A 27,560-nucleotide genomic window follows, 5' to 3' on the forward strand; every position below is an offset into this window, starting at 1 on the left:
ATGAGCAAACCCTGTCCACAAGCAGCTCGCAAGCACTGGGATACAGACAGGGACAGAGCGAGCAAGCGGCCCTCGGGTCAGAGGCCGGCAAGCTCCGGACAGCGAAGCAGGGAGGGCTGGAGCTGAGACGCGGCGGTGAGCAGCAGTGTGTGGCGGAGCACGAGAAGTGAGGCGAGTGTGAGGAGCACAGTGAGGTCAGGTGTGAGGTGAGTGTGAGGAGCGAGTATGAGGCAGGTACGAGGACTGAGTGTGAGGCAGGGGTGAGGAGGGAGTGTGAGGCGGGCGTGAGGAGTGAGGGAGAGTGTGAGGAGTGAGGGAGGGTGTGAGGAGCAACTGTGAGGTGGGTGTGAGGTGGGTGTGAGGCAGGTGTGAGGATTGTGAGGTGGGTGTGAGGAGCAAGTGTGAGGTGAGTGTGAAGAGTGTGATGTGGGTGTGAGGACTATGAGGCAGATGTGTGGATTGAGTGTGAGGCGGGTGTGAAGAGGTGTGAGGAGTGACGGGGAGTGTGAAGAGGATGTGAGTGTGTGGGAGTGTGAGTGTGAGGCGGGTATGAGGTGGCTGTGAGGAGTGAGTGTGAGGAGGGTGTGAGGAGTGAGGCAGGTGTGAGGAGCAAGTGAGGGGGAGTGTGAGGAGGGTGTGAGGAACGAGTGCAAGGTGGGCGTGAGGAGCTGTTGTGAGAAGAAAGTGTGAGGCAGGTGTGAGGGGCCAGTGTGAATAATGAGTGTGAGGGGGGTGGGAGGAACGAGTGTGAGGAGCAAGTGTGAGGCAGCTGTGAGGTGGGTACGAGGATTGCGTGTGAGGAGCAAGTGTGAGGCAGCTGTGAGGTGGGTACGAGGATTGCGTGTGAGGAGCAAGTGTGAGGCATGAGTGTGAGGAGCGTGAGGGCGGTGCCCCCTAGCAAGCAGTGTCCCCATCTCTTATTGGCTTCCTACACCCTGGGCCCCTCTGCTGAGGCGTCCAGCTGCCTCTGCCCAGCCCTGGGCATGTCCCCTTGTGGGCAGCAGTGTCCCCCATCCTCTTTCTGGTCCTCATCAGAAAGTCAACCTAGACTGGATTCCAGCAGCCACAGGGGGACAAGGCGCCTCTGCCACTGTGGCGTCTGGCACAGCTGTGGCGGCCCAGACAGCAGAGGCCTCATCCCCAGGGGGCATCCCCTGGTCCCGGGTCTACATCATCCTCCCGAGTGGGGGGCTCTGGCCCTGCATGGCCCTGCTCCCTCCCTCGTTCTCGAATGAGTCACAGCAGGGTGCGGCCGACGTGCAGCCCCATGCCTGGTCCGTGAGGCCCACTCACACAGGGTTCTCGGGTGCATCTAGAAACAAGAGCCTCCAGCCGTCACCTGAAGTCGGTTCCTGGCAACGGCACCGCAGGTGGTTTGGATGACACGGCCTTGACATGAGCACCAAGCAGGAGCCGCCCGTGCGCCTGCCCCACCAGGACCCCCCTCGCTGCCCCTCACACGTCATCTTCCTGGGAAAGGGATGGTGTTGCCGCCCCTTTAACACCAGAGGGAAACTGAGGCTCAGAGATGTCAGCGGCGCATCGTCTGACGCAGATCTGCCTAGGCCCCAACCCTCTGGTTCTTCCCTGGTCCACACCGTGGGGCACACACAGGAGTCGGGGAAGAGCAGCCTGGTCGCGAGGAGGGAGGGGCCACATGTGCCGCAGACGGGCCCTGCGAGCCCTTGGGAGGCGTGTTCTGTTTTCTGACGTGAGCTCTTGGGTGTGAAGCTCATTGCTGCTGGGAGATGCAGGACCACTGCGGCCAGGCTGGCTGCTGTACCAGGCACAGGCACAACTGACCCGCGTGGGCTGCAGCACCCGTGCGGTGGCCCCAGGGAGGCTCTAGGCCGAAATGCCAACATCCCCTCAGATGCAGCACAGACAGGGGTGCATGGGGGAGACGCCCACCTCCGCCAGGATGAGACCCTGTGCAGAAGTGGCAGAAAAGGGAAGAGAACATCTGCCTGGGTACCTACCTATGATGGAATCCCGCCGGAAGACGTCTCTATCAAAAATGTAGAACGACAGGTGACGGAAACTCCGAGGAATCTCACAGTAAAAGTCTTCTCCGTAGAAGGGGCTGTACAGACAAGCAGAGGCACAGTGTTAGGGTGCAGGCCGCAGGCACATGCGTGATCTTATTTCTACACATGCCATAAAAACACATTGCGCTGCAGTTCACATATGAGACATGAAATCGCAGCTTCTCAATGGGGGTAGAAACGGACCGGCAGCAAGCAGACTGCAAAGCACCTCTGTGGACTCGCCCGGCACCCGCTCGAAGGCCTTGGGGCTGAACGAATGAGTTTCTGCACTCGGCAGTTCAGGAAAACCAGAGACCTCAATACCGATGGTGGCCGTGGACAAAATGGTTTCTACTGGGTCACTCCGGAACCCTCACGGTGCTTTGGAGGTGGCTGGTTTGGGGTAGGCGGTGGCTCACTTTGTGCACTGAAAGTAAAACACAGTGTGCCAGTTTCACACAAGCTCCTTTTCCCCAGAAATCTGGTGCAAAATCCTGACTGAGCGGCCATCCTCGCCGACCCCGTGTGCAGAGCCCACAGCTCATTCCACCCACGTGTGAGTCACCCCAGATGCAGCACAACACAGATGGAGACTGAAAATAAACTGCAAACCCTAGTCGAGAGGCACAAAGCCAGTGGGATTTCTCACCAGACAAACCTCCCTGTTGTTCTTGGCCCACACGGGCCGGGAAAGGAGAGGCTGGGTCATTGTGCCGAATGACACCACACCGGACCTGATCAGCTGCTTAGGAAATTCAACGGTGACTGCAGCTCACACACACCTACAAGCAAGAGGCAATCTGACAGAACGCATGCACATTCACAGCTGAGGCCCAAGCAGGAAACACGCGAGTCGTTCCTGTGGGAGGTAAAGCGGCAGCTCTCGCTTGGTCAGACGCGACAGGAGGATGGCGGGGCTGGCCGAGGGGGTGTCTCCACGCCAGGCGGCGGCTGTGGACACTGACTTCACCCAACACGAAATTAACTCAAACGGAGCACGCACCTAAATGTCAGGCTGGAACTACGAGCCTCTTAGGAGAAAACACAGAAATAAACCTGTAACTGGGAATTAGGTAAAGATTTCTTAGATATGACACCAAAAGCACAATTGCTAAAAGAAAAAGAATGGTAGATCAGACTTCATCAAAATTAAAAACATTAAAAACTTTTATGCTTTAAAAGACACCATTGAGAAAATGAAAACATAGACTGAAAAAAGTATTTGCAGATCAGTCATCTGATAAAGGGCTCGTATCCCAAATACATAAAGAACTCTTACAACTTGACAAGAGTATGACAATTCAATGTTAAAGTAAGCAAAAGGTTTGAACAGCCCTCTGGGAGGCCGAGGCGGGTGGATCGCTCGAGGTCAGGAGTTCGAGACCAGCCTGAGCGAGACCCCATCTCTACTAAAAATAGAAAGAAATTATCTGGACAACTAAAAATATATATAGAAAAAATTAGCCGGGCATGGTGGTCCCAGCTACTCAGGAGGCTGAGGCAGTAGGATCGCTTAAGCCCAGGAGTTTGAGGTTGCTGTCAGCTAGGCTGACACCACGGCACTCACTCTAGCCCGGGCAACAAAGTGAGACTCTATCACAAAAAGAAAAAAAAAAAAAAAAGGTTTGAACAGATGTATCACCAAGACGACAAATGGCCAAGGAGCACGTGAGAAACGCCACTGGGAATGCAAATGGGACCAGGAGACACAGGTGAGGCCTGGCCCTGCTGCCCCCTGGGTGCTAGAAGGGGCAGACCAGGGAGCCGACACAGCACCTGCCTCCGCTCTCAGACTGGCCTTGAGGGCAGAGAACTTTCATTTGGATCTCACTGATTTCATAATTTTTATAATTTGCTCAGAGAGTGGGTAAAGTTTACCTAGAAAACCACTTCTTTGTAATAAAAACAAAATCTTCAAAGGGAGACCTAAAATGCTTAGACTGTGTTTTGAGCACCTTGGGTACAGAGAAGTTTGCGTTTATATGCAACAAGGAACATTGTTTTATCTTTTGATGGAAGCAGAATGCCCAGACTTCCCAGTGACAGCGTCCCAGCTCAACAGGTTTAGCACGGCACAGTGGTGGCAACTGCAGTCCCAGCTGTGGTCCCGCCTGTGAACAGCCACTGCACTCCAGCCTGGGTGACAGAGTGAGACCTCATCTCCAGAGAAAGAACAAACGCTTACTATAAAATCACATTTCTTTTAAACATACTCTCTCGTGTGGCGTCTCCTCTCTGTGCTCAGACGAAGCTGCCGGACCTGCCTGACTGCCTGCACCTGGCCTGACAGACCCACCAGGAGGAAACGCCCTGCCACCTCCAGCTCTGCCCACGCCCTGCAGGACAAGCCCAACGCCTCACTTCCCGGTGGCTCTCTCTGCAACTAAGTGCCGTAAAACCCCATGATGGTCCATGGCACAGTCTCAAGGACAACCTGAGACTCTGGAGGGAACCGTGCGAGTGGGAGGGCGTGTGCTGTGTGTGCACAGTGGTACCCACACACACACAAAGGCACAGCCCTGTGTGCACATGCCCCTCAGCCCTCAGTACACGGCTCTGGTAACCAGGAGCCAGGCCTGTCCCCAGCCCCACCCTGTGTCAGGTCACAGTGCTGAGAGACGAACTGCGGAACACACATTCTCCCACGTGTGGGCTCACGCATGCTCCCAGGCAGAGCCTGACACGTGTCACTCTGGAGGGGGACAGGGGCTACAGGCCTCATACCCGACCCACAGGAAAATCCAGAACAGGGACCATGAGCAAGTGGGGACCCCTGGACACCCACATCCACACCCACAAGACCCCAGCGCGGAGGTGTCGGCCCCAGAGAACCACAAAGCCCGAACAGGATCACGTTACTACTTAATAGCAACTCATAGGACACTTGGGTTTTCCCCTGTCCCCGCGCCAGCTCTCAGGGGCAGCAACACTGAGGCGACATGGTGCCGCGGTTCCGGAACGTGTCAGAAGCCAGCCTGGAGCCTCCGAGTCCCGGTCTTCCTGGCTGGCTCCGGGGCAGAGCTCAGAGGACCAAGGGCCCGAGCCCCCACCCGGCCTTGCCGCGGCCCCTCGCCCGGAAGCTGGGTGGGAACGTAAACGGCACAGGCCTCAGCTCAGACATGCAACCAGAAGAGGGAAGTCGAACCTCCAGGATGGGCAGACGCCAGAACAACGGCCCCGGCGCACTGAGATGCGCGAGAACGGAGCGGCCCATGCTGGGCGCAGGTGGACACGCCACGACGGCCTCACAGCTGCCCAAGGCCTTGAGGCATCACCTGCTCACTTGTCCAGGGAGATGGTGTCTTGCTGCCTCCCTCGCCGGGCCGGTCCCCACTGCGCACACCCAGGACCCACTGCGTGGTCCGTGCCGGCCTCGCTCGGGGAACGTCGTGGGAGGGGAAGGGGAGCAGGGTCAACTGTGTGTGCGATGCGTGTGTGATGCGTGTGCGATGCATGCATGTGTGTGTGATGTGTGTGTGATGCATGAAGGATGTGTGAGGTGCAGGAGGAGGATGGCGGCAGGCACAAACCTCACACAAGTGCTGGGCACACGGCACTTGACCTCACAACACACTATCGCCGCCCCCAAAGCACAGGGAGGGAAACCGAGGCGCTGAAGGGCTAAGTGGTGCCCCAGGCCACACATGGGTGACAGAAGTGTCCCTCCGCACCGTGTTCAGCCCCGCCTCATGCCTCCGCCCGGAGGCAGCACCAGAGCAGCAGCCACAGCTGATCGCGGGCCTCCCAGGGTGGGCCGGCCCCGGCCCCGGCGCCACAGTTTAGCCACCAGGGTCCCTCCCGGGCCAGGTACTCCCCTCAGCCTCTCCGGATGAGCACCTGGGGGACACCCGCCTGTGCCGGTGACGCCAGGCAGGAGACGTCCCAGGGCCCAGGCCCTGCTCCCGGCCAGCTCGCTGAGGGCACCACACAGCCCTCCCCACCCGGCAGCCCCGGGACTCCCCACAGGACCACAACTCCAGGGGGCAAGATGCTCCCTCCAGCCCCCCAGGGACACCTCAGGAAACAGCCTCAGAAACCTCGTTCCTGCCCTGGAGGACGGGGCCGCGCACCCACCCTCTGCCGCCTCCCAGGTGGGCCCTTCCCAGAACGCGGTGCGGAGACGACCACCGAGCAGACCTGGCCTCCCTCCGCACGGGCCGCGCCCTGATCCATCCTGTGTCGGTTTCTGCGCTGGCGGCTGAGCCCTGGAGCCAGACTGTGGCTCAGACGCGGGAGGGAGGGAGCGCTGTGCTCTGCATCTCTGACCTCGGTTTCTAGTGCCTCCAATGGGCTGTTTCAATGCTTTTTCTCCTTATTTCACATAGTTTTTATATATTAATGTTAAACTTGAATTTAAACTAATAAAGTTAAGTATCTATTTAACCTGAGAGTCACCTCGGAGCGGCCGGCCCACCCGCCGAGGTGGGCCGACAGTGGGAGGGGCAGCGGCTGCACCCAGGAGACAGAGTGTCACACGATGAGGAACGTGGAATAGGGTCACCACAGAATAGGGTCACCGACTTTAGATTTAAGCAGGAGGGTGGGGAAGGCCGCTCGGCAGGGCGGCTGGTGCAAAGGCCCCGCAGCAGGCGGGACAGCAAGAGGGGCAGCTCCAGGGAGAGTGGAGGCCCCCAAGGAAGGAGCCTCTCCCAGAGTGACCCTGACAGAGCCTGCCTGAAACCCAAAGCCCACCTCACTGTGGCCAGGGAGCCCTGGAGAAACTTCTGGAAGAATGCAAAATACCCCCAAAAGAAAGCTCAGAGAAGTTACTGGGGCATCTCGTTACCTTTCCCAGACAATTAAAAATCTCTGAGAATGAGTCCATGGACTAAACCCACACCCGACCCTGCAAGCACAGCCCGTTCCCTGGGCTCCGGGCCGGAGGCGGGAGATGCCATGTGGACACGCGTGTGTCCCTGTGGTCCCCAGGAGGCAGGGCCCGGCAGACGGAGTCCGGGAGGGTCGGAGGTGAATGCAAGTCGCCTCCTGGGCGTATGTTTTCTTCACTTCCTCACGCGCTCGCTCAGGGTGGCGAGGGTGGCAAAACAATGGCTCTGAGCCCCTGCCCGGCCATCTGGGAGGAGTGACCAGGGCAAGAGGGCCCGGGCGGCCTGTCGGCTCTCAGACCTGCGGCTGGTGCCTGCCAATGCCCCACGGCTGCCGCGAGCATCGCGGGACTCACTCAGCCCCTGCCCAAGCTGCATTCAATCATGTGGCTGTTTCGACACCGTCTCTCCCACCCACACACCCGGCGGGAAAACAAGTCCCCAGGGCGCGAAGCTGGGCCCCACTGTGCACACAGCCACCGACCGTCTGTCCGCAGACCAGCCCTCCCAACCCTCTTCCGCCCACCCCACCGGCCAGCCTGGCCATTTGCGTCTAAAGGGATTAAAATTAAATCATAGGTGGAATTCAGTTCCTCAGTCGCTCAGTAGCCAAAACGTTAGCACATGTATCCCAGTAAGATATTAGTTTTCACCGTAAATTGATTCATAATTGGATTTATGTGCAAATTTTTACAATTTCTCTGTTTTTTTACTCCTTTATAATCTTAATTTTTTTTGTTTGCTTTAAAACAAGACACACTTATAGAAAACAATGTTTCTTTTCATCTTAAACAAAATCAAGAAATGGTTTTTAAGAGTGAAAACACACAGAGGAGGGGCTTACGTTGTCGACACAAGAACAGACCCCCAGGCTGGCTGTGCCCAGATGGGTGGACCCGCGTGGTGGGACGTGGGGGGGCAGCTGTGACCGAGCAACTGTGTGGGAAGACAGACATGGAGCACGGCCCCGCCCCACAAAGCGGCAAACACACGTGGCCCAGCGACCCCACCCTGGCACTCAGTTGAGTCCACATCGTCCCAGCAGCCCAGAGTAGGGACGACCCACATGCCCACGACTGACGGAGGACACACGTGGCCTGCCCAACACCGCAGCCGTCTCAGCTGTGAGAAGGAACAGAGACCGACACCTGCCGGGACGCAGCACAGCCCGGGAACACCGTGGCAAGGGAGAGGACCCAGACGCAGAGCCACTCGGGCGCCATTGCAGGAAATGCCGGAAGCGGCGAGGCCACAGAGAGGGCGGCTGCGGGCAGGAACGGTGGCAGCTGAAGAGCAGGGATTTCTTTCCTCTTGGGGACAAGAAAATGTTCCAGGTTGATTGCAGTGATGGCTGCACAACTCTGTGAACACACTAAAAACCACTGAATTGTACATTTTAAGTGGGTGGATCGTGTGGTTTGTGAATTGTAGTTCAAGAAAGCTATTTTTAAAAAAACCAAAATTTTAAAATACATAAAAAGTCAGAAAGTGAGATCTAGAATTAACATTCTAAGATATATATAGTCTCCTAGAGTGTTTTTTCCCTAAAGATATAAAATAGAATAAAATGTAAAATCATATTTATATATCTAAAATACGTAAAATATAAATATATTTATAGCATAAATATGCATATTGTAAATATACCATTTACAATATTATTTACATTATAAATATAGACAATATGAAATAGAGATACATATATTTTAAAATAAAAGCAGGATTACATTATATATCCTGATATATGGTCAGCTTTTTCCTTCAGCACCCTGCGTGGGCCACTTTCCACATAACCGCCCAGGACGTCAGTGGCCAGCGGCCCCGCCGCGGGTCCCCCTCCTCCATGCAGGCAGGACACGTCGCGGCAGGACACAGCGCGGGCAGGACACGTCGCGGGCAGGAGACGGCATGGCAGGACACGGCGCGGGCAGGACACGGCGCAGCAGGACACGGCGCGGGCAGGACACGGCGCGGCAAGACACGTCGCGGGCAGGACACGTCGCGGGCAGGACACGGCGCGGCAGGACAGGGCGCGGGCAGGACACGTCGCGGGCAGGACAGGGCGCGGCAGGACAGGGCACGGGCAGGACACGTCGCGGCAGGACACGGCGCGGGCAGGACAGGGCGCGGCAGGACAGGGCGCGGGCAGGACAGGGCGCGGCAGGACAGGGCGCGGGCAGGACACGTCGCGGCAGGACACGGCGCGGCAGGACACGGCGCGGGCAGGACACGGCGCGGCAGGACACGGCGCGGGCAGGACACGGCGCGGCGCGCGGACTGTGGCACAGACATCCGATGACTCCACAGAGCAAATCCCGCCTGGCGGGGAATCCGCGCTGGACTGAGGCCGTCGAACACGAAGCCACTGAACCCTCCAGAGAGCCTGGGCCAATTCGCACCCCATCACCCTGAGTCTGATTGATATTTTTAAACTTTGCGAAACTGATGGCAAAAAAAAAAAATCTGCTTCAATTTGCAATGTTTAAGTCATTGGTGAAGTTGAACATCGTGTGTTTACGCGCAGTTTTAAATTTCCTTTTCTCTTGAAATCCCCGGGGCCACCTTCTACGCGAACACCCGCCTTTTCGTATTCCTTTCGTGTGCGGGACACTAACCCACCGGGAACGTGTGGATTTCTGTTGCAAATTGAAAGAAATTATCAATTCACGGCACATAAGGAGTATCTTTTTGACTAAAAACACCAGCGATTCGTTAACAGCTTTGTCCTGAGCGGCCAGCGCGGACACAGGGTCCCCACGGGCCCCACGACCGTCCGCAGGGACGTCTGCGCCGTCTGTCCCGGCAGAGTCGCAAGCACGTTCCCAGGAGAGAGTGGAGGGCGACGTGGGGACGCCCGTGCGTCCTCAGACACCACCTTCTCTCCGGGGCCGCAGGGCCGCACAGCGCTGGGCGCCCCCGCCCGTCGGCGGCTGGAACTCGGCTCCCCGGGCCGCCGGCTCCGTCTGGCGCACGGGGAAGGCCCCGCCCAGGCGGCCCCGCCCTGGCCTCCGAGCCGCGTCCCCAAATAGAAACGCTGCCTTGGGGCCCTGCTCGCCCTGAACACCGCCGTCTGGCGCGAGGAAGCCAACGCGCGGCGCCATCCGCCTCAGTGACTCCGCCCGCGACGACCCGAGAAGCTCAAGTGAAGTGCCACAGGCTCCGGTGAACTTTCACAGCGAAAAGGAAAAAGGCTGCTGCAGAACGCAGAGCGGGCGTCAGGCAGCGCCGCGGGGACGGGGACGTCTGCGAACGCGGAGCCCGGGGAGGGCGCGGGGCGGGGCGCTCGGCCGCCCGTCACTCCCAGCGACTGCCCGCCCCCCGCCCCCCGCACCGCCTGGCCCCCCGCACCTCCCCCCGCCCCGCCTGCCCCACGCCCCCCGCACCGCCTGGCCCGCGGCCCTGACTCAGCTCGTGTTTCCCAACATCCGGGCGGGAGCTGCCGGCCCTTCCCAGGCTTGGGGAGCAGGCGCAGGGCAAGGACGCCGGAGCCCTCATCCTCCTGGCAGCGGCCCCCAGAGAAGGGGCGACTGCGTGGGAGAAACCGCCGCCGTCACCCGCACAGCGCTGGATGAAGTGCCGGCGACACAGGGCCCAGGCTGGACGGCAGGAGCTGCCCCCGGGGGCTGCACGGCCCCCTGTGGCCCAGGATGGCTCTGGCGGGACGGGTGGGGCCGTCTGTTTGGAAATGTTGGCAAGTGGAGCCAGGTCCTCCACCGGACACAGGACGTGGCGAGAAGCAGGCTGGGCTGGGTGGGACTGCGCTGCAGGCCTCGCGCCCCCAGACTCGGTCCCGCGTCAGCGCGACGCACCGGGAGAGCATGCCTGGGTGCTGGGTGGGCACCACGCGCCGCCCGCGCCGCCCCCAGGACGGTGGGGCTCAGCTCTGGCCCTGCTGCACCCCAGCCTCCCTCCCCACCCGCATCCCAGAGGAGCCACTGCAAGGCAGACAGACAGACACCAGTGCCCAGACACGAGGCCTCTCGGACCCCAGAACCTTCCGTGAGGCCCCTAGGGAGGAAGGTGTCATCAGAGAGGGGCTGGGAGCACTGAAGGGTCCCCTGCTCCCTCCCCCACAGCTCCCCAGGAGGGCTGGGCTTAGCGTCAGGGTCAGGGTCAGGGTTAGCTGCACGGGAGGGTGGGCCTGGCTCCTCTGCCCCTCCCAGGACCCTCGGAGCAGCCCCCAGCAACGGCCCCGCAGCTGGGCACCAGGAGAGCCCCTGCAGGCACCGCACTGCTGAGCCCCTCCTCGCCTGCACAGGGGTGACCGCTGTGTGCAGCAGGTGCTCAGTGCTTGCAGAACAAAAGCAAACTGGTGCTAGAGGTCTGCCGACCTCCGGAGTGGCGGGAACGCGCTGTCGGACACACGCGTGCTCCTGCGAGTGCAGAGAGAACTGGGGATGCTGGCAGGAGGGAGGAGGGAGGAGAGGCCGCGTGGGGTACACGGACAGGACGGGGCTCCCTCCCCGCTGGGCCCTCCCCGCCAGGGTCAACCAGGGACCCGCAGCCTCCCCCAGGACAGCAACTTCACTTGAACTTGCGAATCTACCCACGCCCGCAGAGGGAGGGCAGAGACCCGGCCACCAGCCCTGGGACTGACGGGCCGTGTAGGGCGCTGCCCACTGCCTCCTAAGGTGGAGAACATAACCCCACTCTCAGGCCCTGAAGGTGATGCCTCTGGGTCCTTCACGCTGACTTGCTGGGCGGAGGTAAGTGTACGTCCCGCCTCCCAGAACCGGAGGTGGGGACGCGGGCGAAAGGGCAGACGCTACCGCAGGTGTGTGCAGCGGCTCCCGCACGGAAACCAGGTGGGACCAGCACGAAAGACCCCCCAGCCTCCTTCAGAAAAAGGCCAAGTGCAAACAATAAACGTGTAAAGGAACACATCGGAGGACCCTGCACAACCCAATTCACAGAAAATACACAGAAAAACCCTCTTCATGAGACTCCCCTGTAAAAACATCATAAATCGTAAACGAGACTATGATTAGCAAAAATGGTCCTTTACATGAAACTCCATCTTGAACGTGGCATGAGGACACAGACTCTCCCAGGTGCCAGCACAGGCGCCGGCTCTGGTGGGACAGGTCAGGGTGCGCTCTGGGGTCTGGGCAAGAGGGAGGCGGACACAGCGAGGAGACAGTCCGCCCAGGAGCCACAGCAGGGGAGGACCCCGCTGGCGACTCCGGCTCACAGGGGGCCGCGGAGTGGGCTCCAGAGACGGCCCCACAGACACCTGCCAACCGGTTGGCCCCGCAATACACACACCAGCTGCTCAGCAGCCGTCACCTCTCCCTCGGACCTGGCCACCAAAGATGCCCTGCCCGCTCATCCCCACTCTGCGCCATGCCGTGGCCAGCGCCACCCACAGCCTCCACGGCTCCCAACTGCTGGGCTGGGCCTCCCCTCGCTTCCCCATTAGCAAACCCACCCCCCACACACACAAAAGCAAACCCTCAGTAGAGGGTCACCTCTGGACTCAAAGTGTAACACCGAAAAGGAACAGGCTCCCGTTCCCCAGTTTCAGACCAGCAGAAAGCAAGACCTGAGAACCCCAGAAAACCTTAAATGGGAGGAGGGCTACCACCAGGAGCACCCCAGGACTCAGAGAGGACTACCCTGCACCCGGAGCTCCCCGGGACTCAGAGAAGACTGACCCGTACCCGGAGCTCCCCGGGACTCAGAGAAGACCGACCCGCACCCGGAGCACCCCGGGACTCAGAGAGGACTACCCCGCACCCGGAGCACCCGGGGACTCAGAGGGGACATGGAATGTTCTGATTCACACTGAGGCCTCCACTTGTGTCCAACAGATTCTTTTTAAGGCTAAACTTCCCACACACGGCACACACACGATCCAGGGCTCCGGGCCACAGGCGTGGTGTGGACTCGGGCCGCAAACTCGTGCAGAGCCCGTCTGGGTCTCACGTGTGGGCACCAGTGGAGACAGGTTTTCTTACCTTCTGTCCCCGCATGGCAGGGCCCACAGTGCCACGTGACCCCCACACAAAAGGCCACATGCACCCAAATGCCTTAGGCTCTCAGAACTGTTTTGTGTGAATTTATCTCTTTCTCTGTGCAACTTCCTGCGGACGATACCCTTCCTTATCTGGCCTATCAGACAAGCACTCAGTAAATTAAGTAATCACTGAACTAATGAATAAATTAATACACAAAAGTAACTAAGCTCGCTAAGTGGCCTGGCCTGCTCCAGCCAGCCGGCCTCCGGGCCCCTCCACTCCGGCAGCGCCGACCGCCGACCCCACTGTGCACCTGCTGCGGCCGATTCCTGCCAGGGGCCGCGTGCCCTAGGCCCAGAGAGAGCCCGCAACTCCCACTTCCAAACTGCCCGAGGCACCTGGGCCCTTCCTTGCCTCCCCCGAGAGACCCCTCCTAGGACGGACCCCGCAGTCCTGGGAGCCCCGGCCTCGCAGACACAGCGGGTCGCAGACCATGGAAACGGAGGATTCTGCTCAAGTGAAGCCACGGAAGTAACCCCACGGGCACAGCCCCACTTCTTCCGTCTTCCTTGAGTAGGACGCGCACCCCCCGCCATCCTCATGCAGCCCCGAGAGACACCCCTGCAAAGCCAGGCTGGACCTCAGCCACAGTCCTCAGGCTTTAATTGTCTTTGACAAACTATTTCAGAGATCCTGGAGGGTGCATTAAAATAACGCAAACGATGCTACTACTCGGGCCGTGGGAGGCCGTCCTGGAGGGAACCGGAAGCTCCAGAGCGGCCACAGTGCAGACCCAGCGTGGCAGGGGAGACCAGCAGTTTTCCAGAGGTGAATTCACTGAGGCATTGGAGCGTGTTGCTTGGGTCGGGCGCGGCGGCTCATGCCTGTAGTCCCAGCACTCAGGGAGGCCAAGGCGGGGGCCGTGGGAGCCGGGGGGTGGGGTGGGGGGGGAGTGGTCAGGCTGCCGAGAGCTGTTACGTGATCGGGCTGCTGCAGCCCAGCTGGGACAACACAGCGAGACCCCATCTCTTTTTAAAAAAGAAAGAAGTGTTCCGTTCCTCTGAGAAGCCGCAACATGCAAGGACATAATTCATCTGCTAAAAAATGTTCCCTGAATCAACATAGCTGTTTGGTGAAACCACACAGCCCACGATTCCAGCCCTGCAGGTCGGGCACCAGCTGCGCAGAGATGTCTTCTTTGACCCAGCAGCCACTTCACCGTAAATGGCTCTCGTGAGACGCCAGCCCCGACACCAGCCCCGGATCCCACCCCACCTCCCGACACGCCTCCATGGCACAGCTCCCTCTGCTCCTCTCCTGCCTGGCACACACACTGTCGCCTCCCCGCGTGGCTGAGCCCGTGCCCATCCAGTGAGGATTCCAGCACCTCCGGAGCTTAGTGAAAATGTCAGTCCCACCACGGACACCCCGGGGTCAGCATCCATCTCCACAAGCCAAAGGGGAGCAGCCCTGGTGTACACAAACTCGCCGACTTTAAGACGAGGGTATTGAACCAAAACCAGGGTGAGGGCGAGGGTGAGGAGGGTGAGGAGGGTGAGGAGGGCGAGGGTGAGGAGGGTGATGGGGGGAGGGTGAGGAGGGCGAGGGTGAGGAGGGTGACGGGGGGAGGGTGAGGAGGGCGAGGAGGGGGAGGGAGTCCTGGAGTCAGGGTGGTCAGAGGCCACACCCGGATGGAGCCGGGACACCCTGACGGAGCCGGGACACCCGGACGGAGCAGGACACCCCGACGGAGCAGGACACCCGCTGCTCTGCAAGCCGGAGCCCGGCAAGCGCTTCCCCTTCCACGCTCAGACGCGGCAACGTGGAAAACGGTGAGACACACACGTGGGCAGGATCCTTCCCACACAGGATAGGAAAACCGTATCAGTGTCAGAAAGGTGAGGGGACATTACCAGAGTGACTTTTCCACGATTTTGGTCCTGAAAACCTCCTCCTGGTCGAGGTTCACGGTGCAGTAACAGTCCCTCATCTTGTTTGGCCCCGGGTAGGAGGGAAGGTTTTTGGCTTCACCTAAAAAGCAAAGGAAACACATGTCATCGTTCAGCAGGGAAGCGTCTGGTCCCCCTGCCAGTCACAGACTCATGTCCAAATGCCAGGCTCACGTCACAGGGACGCGCCTGCTCCGACCTCCCCACACTCACCGCGCCACGCCGCCAACACGCAGACTAACACACCAACCTCTGGGGCAAAGAGGGCAAAACGAGGGCCCGTCTGCCTTGGAATTGTTACCCACGTTAGGCCCTTTAGTTTTTTAAGAGTATGGTAAAATACACGTCACATGACGCTGGCCGCCTCACCCGTTTCTGAGCGTAAGTTCAGCAACGTCAGGTGCGCCCGTCTCCGCACAGCCGGCACCACCGTCGTCTCCCTGCCTTCCCGCCCAGCCCCCCACCCAGCCTGGCACCACCGTCCCCTCCTGTCCTGTGGGTGTGACGCTCGGGGGCCTGTCACCCAGCACAGCGTCCTCGGGGCACCACAGTGGAGCAGGACCGAGCAACACTCCAGTGTGCATTTTCTACCTGCTGCTTCTCTGCTTGTCCCCTGGGTCCCATTTTATCTTGAATTGGACTTTGCAGCACCAGGTCACAGTCGGGGCAGTGACTAAAAGAGCAGGCTGCTCCTCACCGACGAGATGGAACCGCGGCTCCAGCTGTTCCCGGCTCAGGGCCACCTGCCTGTGGGGAGGGCAGCCCTGGGGGGGGCCTGGCCAGGGTCCGCGTCTCCCTCCCGCAAGCCCCTTCCTGCAGAGTCGCGGGGAAGCATCCAGACACGTGTGCAGACGACGGAGGGAGTGTCGAGGCAGCCGGTGCCTGCTGGCCCCGCCAAGTGCCCGCGACATCACGGCCCCACACTTGGCCAGGGCTGTCCAGAGGTCGGGGCAAAGCCCCCTGCCAGCACCCCCTGCCGGAAGCACCGGCGAGCCCCAGCGGCCCGGCCCAGCCTGACATCACAGGACTGAGGGTGAGCAGAGACCGGAGCAGGCCCTGGAGCCGCGGCCGGCCCAGCACCCGCACCCGGTGACTGCACACGCCGCGTGGCCTCCTGGGGCCTCCGTTCTCTCCCCATCGGGGCGTAGAGTCGCGAGTGACCACACCTAGGAGGGGGAGCAAAACGTGTGACGCCAGAGCGAGGTTTCGGCGCATTTCAAACGCTACGTAAGTGTCAGCGATGCTGCTGTGACTGCTCACCGGGACGCGGGTCATGTGTGTCATGTTCACACGCACACGCCTGAAACATACCTGCAGAGGCCACGTGATGAACAGATGCTGCTTTGGAATGTAAACGATTAACGTGCCTCTAGATTTAAAAACAAATACCACTGTGCGATTTGCTTTGTTTTCTGACAACCCAACTCAGTGCCGGGCACGGTTTCTGGTCAGGCCTCGAGGACCACGCACGCCCAGCCTGCAGCACTCCCCCCACGCGAGCTCCCACAGCACAGGGCTGCGTCGCCTGAGACAGTCTGTCCCTCTGAAAGTGGGAACCCCCACAGAAGGGAAAGGGCTGAAGTGCCTTGAAGCCCCCAGAGAGCCACATTCTCCACCCCCCTGGTTTGCGGGTGGCACTTGCCAGATTTGCATGTTGCAAACTTCCAGGCTAATTTCCACAGGTGAAATGTTACCTGGCTACTAAAATCAATGAATAAGCATCTGGAAAGCAAAGTAGAGAAGACGTGTAAGAAATATCAATAAATAGGGATTGAAAACGTCACTGTGTGTGACATCGTAATTACTAAGCAACGTGAGTCTAAGTAACAAAACCCCCGGTGAGGACTCTGCTTCCTCTCCCTCCCACAGGGTCCCCCAAGCCTCCTGCTCTTTTAGGCTTTGTTTTTGGTTCACTGCACAGCAATTTGTAATAGGTTATCATTAAAGGGGTGGGAGTGAGAATTTCAAGGTAGCAGAGAAGAGTAGAGAACACGCAAGACAGAGATGGTAGGAGTGTTCTGAGGTTAAGAAGAAGCCGCAGAAAACTTGAGGTGAGGATTCAGTGGAAACTTCCAGAAGCCTGAGGAGGAGGATTTGAGTAAAACCTGCCCTCCCCGCACCCGAGGGCAGAGAGGCTGGGATCCCCGAGCAGCTGGACAGCACCCTGGGGGGCCCAGGAAGCTCGGAGAGAGACAGACACAGTCTGGCCCAACGGTCCACGTGGGCCCACAGCCTGGACGCCTTCCAGCTGTGGCCAGGAGGCAGCGGGACAGGGTGCCTGGGCTGGCCCCACCGCGGACACCAGCCCCACACGTGCACACAGCCTGCAGTAAACGTGTTGAGAACACGTGTGTGTGTGTGTGTGTGTGTGTGTGTGTGTGTGAGCACGTGTGTGTTGATTGGGAGAGTATTTGCACACCACACAACTCATGGCGTTCAGCACATTCTCAGGCCTGGGCAACACCCCACCTGGTAGAGCAAGCCCCCACGAGTGGGGTCCTGCCGCACTCCCTCCCCCAGACCCTGCCCCCACGAGTGGGGTCCTGCCACGCCCCCTCCCCCAGGCCCTGTCCCCGCGAGTGGGGTCCTGCCGCGCCCCCCTCCCCCAGGCCCTGTCCCCCGCGAGTGGGGTCCTGCCGCGCCCCCTCCCCCAGGCCCTGCCCCCTCGAGTGGGGTCCTGCCGCGCCCCCTCCCCCAGGCCCTGGACTCTGGTCTGCTTTTTGCCCTGTGGAGTCGCCTGCCCCAGACATTCATACAGATGGAGTCATGCGGCATTAATACTGGGTGTGGCCTTCCGTGACCGGCTTCTTCCACTGAGCGCGGCGGCGTCACGGTTCGTCCACGCTGGGACAGGAATCCGCACACCATCCTTTTCCCAGCCGGTTCACGCTCCGTCATGCGAACGCAGCGCAATTCGCTCCTTCCTTCAGCGCCGGCGGCATCTGCGCCGTTTCCAGCTCTCGGCCAGCGAGAACAGCGCCGCTGTGGCCTCCGTGCGCAGGTTTCGGGGTGAACCTGCTTTCACATCTCTCGACTGCACCTGGGAGTGGGGCCGCGGGCCACAGGGCAGCTCAGAGCTCACCCCTTCGAGGAACTGCCGAGCTGCCCCCAGGGCCGAGCCGCTGGCAGCGCGAGGACCAACGGCCTGCCCGTGCCCGCAGCTCGCGCTGCTGTCTGTGCTGCGGACTGTGCCTTTACTGTGAGTACAGAAAGGCCCGTCTTTATATTTTTTATGATGGCAAAATAGGGGGGAAGTGATGTTGGCAACAGCCCCAGGCAGTTACCGTTTCTGGCAAAAGACCAGGCAGATAAAGAAACCGTCTCTGGAGGGCACAGGCCGGGGCCCCTCCTGGCACAGGGCACAGGCTTGCTCCTCGCGACGCCCAGCGTGGGAGACTCTGCATTTACCCACCCGCCCAGCAGACACCCCCTGCCCTGGAGCGGAGCGGGCCTCCCCGCTGCAGAGGAGCCGGTGCGTGAGCGAGACCTTCTGCTTCCTCTGGAGTCATCAGGGCTGGGCAAGAAAAATAAAGTCAGTTCCCTTTTTCTCGGGAAGAGTTGAGGGGTTCTGGGTCCTGACCTGACTCCGGTACAGACCCTCACGTGGAGGGGCAAGGGGGTGCGAACATCCTGCTTGTGTAGGTCACCCTAGGAAATGTTTTTAATATGTAAACATGTCTGTGTAGCCCCAGGAATGCATCGCAGAAAACCTCCAGCTGTAGTGATCCAGGATGAAAACATGGGTCTCCCTGGAGCCCCCACCAGCCCTCCAGAAATGGCCACGGCCACTGAGTTCTGCTCCTTGTTCTTCCAGCAGGCGTCACACCCTCAAGTGACAGTCTCACTGCTGTCCCTGGGCTTGTCAACGTAAAAATCTGCTGTGAAAGACGAAGGGTTGGGGACACACGGATCCCTCACCTCCCTGCCGTCTCTGCTGTTGGCATTGTGGAGGATCTGACACTGTCATTCTGTCCTGTAATTCTCACCTATTTTTTATAGTTTGATTCTAAACATCTTTACCTCACAGAACGTCCTCTACAACATCACGGTGATGCTGGGACCGGCCCCGTCAGCAGGCGTAACTGGCCCAGCCTTGCGTGGAGCACACTTAAGGCGACGCTGAGACCACCGGGGTGTTGAGAACGTCCCGTTTCCCGACAGCACAGTTCACTGAGCAATGCCACCACAGCTCAGCCCTGGTGACGGCGCTTAGTCATTCTGCCTTTTGCTGTCATCAAGAACACTGCAGTGACTTGCCTTGTGTGGATTCAACTTCTTTTTTCTTTAATTTCAGAATATTACGGGGATATGGATGTTGTGGTCACGTGGATTGCTTTGTGCTGCTCAAGTCAAAGTCACAAGTGCGCCCGTCATGCAGCTGGGGACCGCTGTGCCATCAGGTGTGACTTCACCCACCCCACCCCCACCCCACCTGCACGACTCCCGCCGAGTTTCACTTCCGCCTGTGCTCGGGCGCTGACCGGTCAGTTCCAGATCAACAGTGAGCGCGTGTGGTGCGTGTTTCCATTCCTGCGACACTTCGCTTAGGACGACGGGCTCCAGCTCCACCCTGAATGTCGCAAAAGCAATTAATTCGTTTTCATGGCTGGGTAGTGCTCCACGGTACACAGGTTCCATTTCTGTATGATAAACACTGAAGGCCTCGAAGCAGAATTTCTAGCACAAGAGGTAATTCATACTTTTCATACACATTGATCATATTGCCAACTGCTCCCATAGTATCACAGCAATCTGCACTCCCGCCACCCTGCGCCCCGTACCCTGGCTCCTGCTGGGCCACGGAACTGTGGGTCCTCGCCAGGCGGACAGGTGAAAATGGGACGTTTGTGTTTCTCACCCTCCGCGTTGCCAAGAGCTCCTCCTGCAGGGTTCCCGTCTCACGCCCACCCCTTCCGTCCTCTCCCTCCTCCCGAGACAGGGAGTGGGTCCCAGCAGAAAATCCCCAGCAGAAAGTCCCCACCAGCCCGCCCCGCCCGAGCCACAGCCACCGGGAGCAGAAATCATCTGTTGCCAAAATCCTGACTTCTCCAGCAGGGGCCCAGCCCACCACTCTGGCTGACTGAGCACACCTGGCGCTGGTGGTCCCGCAGGGGCTGAGCCCTTGCCCGGCGCAGTGGGGTCCACATACCTCCCCACAGGGCCTTCCTGGTGAGAAGGCAACGGCCGAGTCACGACCGATTTAGGACCTGCTGTTTCTGTACTTGAACAGCAAAAATGTCTTCATATCTTGCTCTATCATTTTGGAGTCCAGAAAGAAGGACAATCTGGAAAATACGGAATTCGGGAGAGGCTGCAGGCGAGCTCTTGGCGCTCAGCAGCAAGAACGCGACAACGCGGCCAAAGCCCGGCGCTCCTGACCTGGGGGGAGGAAACCTTCCCCTGGGACACCTCAGTTTGCTTCTCAGAAACCACCCAGCGCACGGCTGCACCCTGCGCCTCCCGCCGCCGTACGTGGGCACCGGCTGCTTCTCCTTCCTTCCCCACGCCGTTCTCTGAACTGGCCCTGCCTTGAACTTGGGGAAGAAAATTTCTTGGATGTTCACAAAAGATTAGAAAAACCGTTTTCTTCCTCAGAACCTGCCCTTTAGACGCCTAACAAAAACACTGAATTCTAGAAAGACTTTATCTGACCCAAGGGGAAAACTGCCTAAATACTTTTAGATACACCATAAAGTGTCCCCAGCCCATGATTAAAACTCTCACGTGGGACCAGACATCTTTCCTGTTATTCTGGGGCTACAGGGGACCCCGAGAGGCCGTCCCGACCAAAGCCTGAACTTCTCACATGCAACTTGTCATCTCTGCCGTTGGCTGATTGCACAACAGGCCCGGTTTCTCAGGCCGTGCGCACTCTGTGGTCTTGGACCTCTGGGGTCTCCCCGAGAGGGAAGGCAGGGAGCCTGCGGTCAGCTTGCCATGAGACTCTCTCTCCACGTGCGCTCACAGGCGTGACGTCTGTGAACACGCACAGGCAGCGCCGGCCACTGCACCTGTGAGGCCGGCGTGGCCTGGGGCCCTCACAGTCCTCGTCCACTTGCAGAAAGCAGACAGGCCGCTCCCTCCTTGCAGACCACCACAATCCCATCCTCCTCTGCCTTGCTCTTGGCAGCCAAAGGACAGGGAGCAGCAGAGGAGGCAGATGAGAGCCGTCCAGCTGCCCCGCACACCGTGGCGCGACCACAGCCAAGCACAGGGGGTTCTGGGCCGGAAGTGGCCCCTGAGCACAGCACCAGGACCCCGCAGAGCTGGGCAGCACCCCCGCCCCGAGGTCAGCTGAGTCCTCTTCTCCTTTCCTCACGACAACAGGAAGCCCGTGTGCCCGGAGAGGAACAGACGGCGGCTCTTGAGGTCTTAGCAGAGGTCTCAGGCATGGCCAGGCCGAGCAGGGAGGTCACCACCAGAGTGGCAGAAAACTTGTGCAAACTGCGTGTCTGGTGAGGGTCTGGCACCTGAACACATACAGGGCTCTTACAACTCCGCAACACAGAGACTAATAATCCAATTTACAAATGGCCAAAGGGCCTCAACAGACATTTCTCCAAAGAAAGTACACAAATTGACAACTTTACTAGTCATTAGAAAAACGCAAGTCAAAAGCACAATGAGATCCCACCTCACCCCCCCGGGGTGGCTGTAATTCGGAAGGAAAGTAGCGAGTGCTGGCGGCGTGTGTGGAGGCTGGAGCCGCTGTGTGCCGCCGGGGAGTTGTGACGAGGCGGGGAACAGCCTGGCGGCTCCTCGGCAGGTTAAACGCCCACCGCTCTGGGTGCTGCAGCATTTCGACATCAACCTCCAGTCCAAGGCCTTAGGGCATCTGCCCATTTCTTTTGTTTCCTCTTCAATTTCTTTCATCGGTGTTTTATAGTTTTCCTTGTAGCAATCTTTCACTGCTTTGGTCACATTTGTTCCTACCTATGTCTTTGTAGCGATTATAAATGAGACTGTTTTCTTGGTTTCTTGTTCACATTGTTTGCTGTTAGCATAAAGAAATGCTCCCGGCTTTCGTATGCTGACTTTGTATCCTGCAACCTTACTGAGTTTGTTCATCAGTTCTAAGAGTTTTTAGTGGAATCCTCTGGTTTTTCAAGTCCAGGATTTCTGAGTTTTTTATTATTATTACTATTTCAATTTGCATGTTAAATTTCTCTGATAAATTTCAGAATTGGTTCTCTATGTTTTATTGAAGTTTGCTGGGCTTCCTTAAAACAGCTGTTTTGAATTCTTTGTCTGAGAGATCACACGTCTCCACCACTCTTAGGCTGGTCTCTGACACCTTATTTTGTGCATTTGGGGAGGTCCTATTTCCCCGAACGTTCCTCATGCTGTGGACTGACAGTGACGTCTGGATCTTGAGGCTCCTCCACAGAGACTTGGCTGTGGACAGGTGAGAATCCTTGTCACTGGAGGGGAGGTGACCGGTTCCCTTCTGTTCTGCTACTCAGCAATTTAAACAGAGCTACCATGTGGTCCAGCAATTCCACTCCCAGGTATATCTCACAAGAACTGAAAACAGGAATTCACACAAAAACACACTCGAAGGTTCACAACAGCACTGCTCACAACATTCAAAGGTGGAAACAATCCAACGTCTACGAACACGTGAACTGCCAGACGTGTGAGTGTGGTTAGCGGCTGCAGGGGAGGGAGAGGGATGGGAGTTGATCGAAGGGCACAGGCTGCTCTTCCGGGGTGATCACAAAGTTTTGTGTCTAGAGAGAGAAGACGGCCACATAACCGTGTATGAACACTGACTGCCGTTACATGTGCACGTCAGAATTGTTAGAATAGCGAATTTTATGTCATGTGCATTTTACAGCTTTTTTTTTCAAGGTGGTTACCTGGGCATCCGCGGAGGCCAGTGTTGGCAACCGCGACTGCTCACGGCACAGGCGCCACGCTCCGCCGGCATCACTGCTTGGAGCAGGAAAGGGCATCAATAAACACTTTGGGGGGAATTTATATTTATTATTTTTATTTACTCCTTTGGTTGGGCTGTAACATACATTCAGTAAATACAGCCCAGTGAATTCTGACACACGTGCACGGCAGTGTAACGGTCGCCAAGACCAAGGCGATGGGGCCCCGGGCCTCCAGCGTCTCGTCGTCCCTTCCCACCCAGGGCTCCACACGCCTGGGAACCCCACAACCACCCACCAGCTCTGCCCGTTTTCACATGCCCTGTAAGGCCACGCAGCACGTGCCTGTACCTGTCAATCCATCAGGGGCTGGAAGACAGTGCCGTTCGGGTTCTTCCCTCACTCTCAGGTACAGGTTGAAACTGCCGTATGATGAGAAGGTGCCAATCAGTGACCCACCAGTGAAGCTTCCACAGGGAAGTCAGGGAAACGCTTGATTCTCCCTAGAATTTACTGAGTTTTCAAATAAGGAACTGGCTCCCTATCATCCTGAGAAGGTGAATAACTGGGGGACTTTTTGCAATCAGCATTTACTATACAACTCATCCTCTTAAAGTATACAGTTCAGTGGTTTTTAGTATATTCACAGAGTTGAACGACCATCATTGTCAATTCCAAAGAATTTTCATGACCCAAAAAAGAAGCTCAGCGCGCACTACCTCCCCCGGCCCCTCAGCCCCAGCCTCGTGCCAGCCCCGGTGCCGCGGGCACAGCACGGAGCACACGCTGCACCCATGGAGCACGCACCCCTGCGGCCCCCACGGAGCACACGCTGCGCGCACAGGACACATGCTACGCCCACCGAGCACGCGCTGGGCCCACAGAGCACACGCTGCGCCCACGGAGCACACGCTGCGCGCACGGGACACGCGCTGCACCCACGGAGTACGCGCTGCGCGCACGGGACACGCGCTGCGCCCACGGAGCACGCGCTGCGCGCATGGGACACGCGCTGCGCCCACGGAGCACACGCTGCGCCCACGGGACACGCGCCGCTGGGGCCCCCACGGAGCACACGCTGCGCGCACGGGACACATGCTACGCCCACGGAGCACGCACCCCTGCGGCCCCCACGGAGCACACGCTGCGCGCACGGGACACGCGCTGCGCCCACGGGACACGCGCCGCTGCGGCCCCCACGGCATAGGCACCGCACCCACAGCCGCTGCCCCTGGGGTCTCTCCCAGCAGAACCTCCAGGCGGCAGAAACGGGCCCCTTCGCCAGACCCCGTGGTCAGGGCAGCGGCCCAGAGGGGGCGGCGACGGCAGGCGCAGCCGCACAAGGGTGGAACAGGCCGCAAACAGCGTCCGCGATCAACTGTCACCTACAGAGAGCCACGGCCGAGATCCCGCAGCGGCCGGAGATGTGATGTCTCAAAACAGGAGGAAACGGCACATGAGGCTTTGGTTTTCCCTCCTTAGTGACGGCTCAGCACAAGGCGGCCGAAGGGCCCCTCAGGCTCCCAGTGCGCATGCCCAGGCAGCGTCTCTCCAGGGGACGCGCCTCCCCCCCGCGGCCCCGCTGTCACAGACCCCCGCACCGGGCGGAGTGGCCACCGCGTGGTCCGGCCTCCATGCGGGGCCACGAACACGCTCCTGAATCCACCTGCCCCGGGACCCGGGGACGGACACCACGTCCTGCGCCCACGCAGGGCAGGCCCCGCCGGTCAGCGCCACCCGGGAACGAGGGGCCCTCCCGGTGGCGGTCGCCAGGGCCTGAAGAACGACCCCCACGCAAGGCGGCCAAGGCCCCGCCACTCCCACGGGCTCCAGCCTCGTCCCCAGCGGCCACCAAACGCCTGAGACACCTGTGCACCCACCTGCTCAGCCCGGCAACAGCCCAGCGGGGCTGACCCTGCGCGCAGCTGAGCCCCAAGTTTCCGAAAGACCGGTGTTCAGTGCGGTCACGTCACACAGAGCAAAGACACGACGTCCGACCACGGGAGACTCCGACACACGGGGCGCCCCCCGCCGACCCTGGGCGCAGAGGGGGCGCGGCAGAGCGGGACAGCCCGACCCCACGGTGCCCGGACGGGAGCGGAGGCCCCGGGCGCCTGCACCCACAGCGCACACCGCGCAGCCTCGCGACGAACCCTCGGTAACACGCAGAAAGCCTGGGTGTGATTTTTGAGGATAACGTATGTATGTTCATGCAGGTGTGTCTAACACCGCACGAGTGCACACGCACACGCGGCGACATGAGAACGAGAGGGGTGACCGAACAGAAGGACGGACAGCACAAACCTCTCAGGAGGGGAATGCCTCACTTTTCCTCATTCTTGACACAAACTGGCTTTTCCAAAGTTTCTACAAAGCATGCGTTACGTTTATGATTAAATAGAAATGACTGCAAATGTAATAGCATCTGAGATGCATTTAATTTATTTTAAATTAAAATGTCAGGTCTAATTTCTCTTCTGCCAACAATCCCTTCCTTTAGGGTAAATATTGACAGAACCAAATTATTATGTGTAATAATAAAGGCACTTTTGTCAATTAAGTTTAAATGTAAAATGAGACAATGTAATTCAGAACTTGTGCATAAATGCCCATTTTATTTAGCTTAAATTTACAAATTCACTCACAAATCCCACTCTGATTGGGGCGCCTCCCTCTCCAGAGTGAGTGCTCAGTATCTGTCTGGTGAGTGGATCACCACAGTTATTTCACTAATTAACCAGTGTTGGTTTAACTCCCAAACCAGCTGGGTCCAAACTGTGCCACATGCTACAAGATCACCTGTCCCACCTCCAGGTACACAGCAGGCACATAATCCAGCGCAAGTGAACTATAAACCTCGTCCCTTTTAGAAAACTCTGAGTATGTTTAAAATTAAAAGTCTTATTTTAAAGAAAACCTATTTTTCTCAGTTTTAAAACATTGTAATTACAAAGAGATCTCTGCTCCCTGCAGCAGTTACTCCCTGTGGGTGTTGGTGGGAAAGGCCGACCGTCTCTCCCGCCCTCGGCCCCCCGGCCCTGGAGCAGACCTTCTGGTGTGTTCACCGCCAGCCTTTCTCAGGCAAAGGTCCTTGTGTACGGGAGGGAGCCCGGAACTTTCTTACTGAAATTGGACCTTACGGCACACGCCACTCAACTGGGTTTTCCTCTTCACACTGGGAAGGAAATCACCCCGTCACGCCCTGTGGTTGCGTCCCAGTCCCTTCCAGGAACACGTGTTCCACAGGATGGCGGCACAGCACGGGAGATTCCAGCCCAGGACCCTGGCGGGCGGATCCGCACTCCAGCCCGGAGCCTGCGCCGGACGTCGGTTCGGAAAGCTCTGCCCTGAGAGCACGGGCGCTGTGCACTTACCAGGGTTCTCCACGGCAGCTGTGCCGAGCCCCGAGGGGCCTGCAGAAACCGACACCTCCACCCCAGCCCAGAGCCACCGATGCGTGCTCCGGGGCAGGACCCTGACACCTGCACTTCACAACTCCCAGGTGACGGAGGTGCTGCAGCTGGTGGCCCCACTGCGAGAGCCGTGGGCTGGGGTGAGGCACAGAGGACGGGCCGGTGGGCACCTGTGCCCTGCCTGGCACACCCGGACTCCGCACAGCCGGACAGAGGTCTCGCTCCCCCGGCCAAGGCTCCCAGATCCTGGATTGAGAATGCCAGGGTCCCAAGGACAGCTGTGGGCTCAGCTCTCGGCTCAAAGGGGTCCAGGAATAACCCGCAGCAGAGAAGCAGCCCTGCCCCGCAGGGAGCAAACCCAGAGCCAGCAGGAGGGCTGGGAGGGTGGGAGGAGCCTGGGTCAGCAGTGAGGCCTCCTGGCAGCAGAGAAGCCCAGGCCACCCTGGCACAGGCGGCCAGCACTGCGAGAGGACGGCCCGGGGTGGGCAGGAAGCTCTCCCGACCTGGGCAGGGTCCAGGGCATGGCAGGGCCCCACCGAGGGACACTCAGCCAGAACCCCCGCTGCCCCCTCCCCACGGGCTGTGTTTCAGGGACTGTGTGGCTGAATCAAGCCTGTGCTGAGGCACATCCCCCTCCGTCCTGGGGCACAGCCTCGGGCCTGGGCACCTGCCCCCACGGAGACTGCAGGGACAGACGGCTCCTGGGTGGACCCAGCACACAGGCAGACACCCCTGTGCCCCGAGACAGCCCAGCACTCAGCGCTGCCGTGTGTGCGGAGTGGGAAACGGGTCTCGAGTGCCACGCAGGCCACTGCTGAGTTCGTCTGGAACAACCAAATTGCTTTTGACTAACGTGCTAATAAAGCCAGATTGGCAGCATCTGCCACCTAAATTCCAAGATCGTAAAACAGCTGACACTGGAGTTTGTTGGCTTGCGCCTTATCCGCGAACCTGCCCCGCGAGTCGTCATCCAGCGCGCGCCAGGGCCCAGCGGACTCTGCACCCAGCGCTGGGGACCCCTCGAGGACGGGGGCAGCCCCCGCCCTCCACAGGCTGACATGTGATACTACAAACCACAAATGTATCTGCGGAGCTTAAAATGAATTTCTTCTTGTCATGTGCTAACTTTCTACCCTGGGGTTTCCTTTATTAGACTTGAGTCCAAAACTGTCTTGGAAACAACTCTGGGATATCTCAGCCTTGCACACTTGGGGTGAGGAGGGGGAGGGGAGACGGGAATTAATCAGCAGATGCTCCCTGAGGCCCCAGCTCTGGCAGCCACAGGAGCTCCGGCCCGTAAAAACCAGCCCCTCGCTCGCCGAGCAGTGCAACGTGGGCCCAGACCCTCACTCACCTGCAAACGAGTAGCCCCTTATTCTCGTCTGGCTCTGACATCGCACAGGCCCAAAGCAGTGGAACACTGTTATGGATTTAATTTACTGTAAAAGCAGCTTGTTTTTCTTCGTTCTTTACCAACCTCTGTCTGCTCTTCCCTATTAATGACACCTGGG

General features: G+C 58.9%; 1 protein-coding gene across 1 annotated transcript in view; it reads right to left on the bottom strand.

The window, feature by feature from the left end:
• RASA3 (RAS p21 protein activator 3) overlaps positions 1 to 27,560 on the bottom strand; it is an 89,816-nt gene that overhangs the window by 49,912 nt on the left and 12,344 nt on the right. Inside the window, 2 exon segments of the mRNA XM_045566716.1 lie at positions 1,980 to 2,083; positions 14,724 to 14,841. Coding sequence (XP_045422672.1) covers positions 1,980 to 2,083; positions 14,724 to 14,841 — 222 coding nt within the window.

Source organism: Lemur catta, chromosome 13 (genome assembly GCF_020740605.2).
Source record: "Lemur catta isolate mLemCat1 chromosome 13, mLemCat1.pri, whole genome shotgun sequence".
Taxonomy (NCBI): Eukaryota; Metazoa; Chordata; class Mammalia; order Primates; family Lemuridae; genus Lemur; species Lemur catta.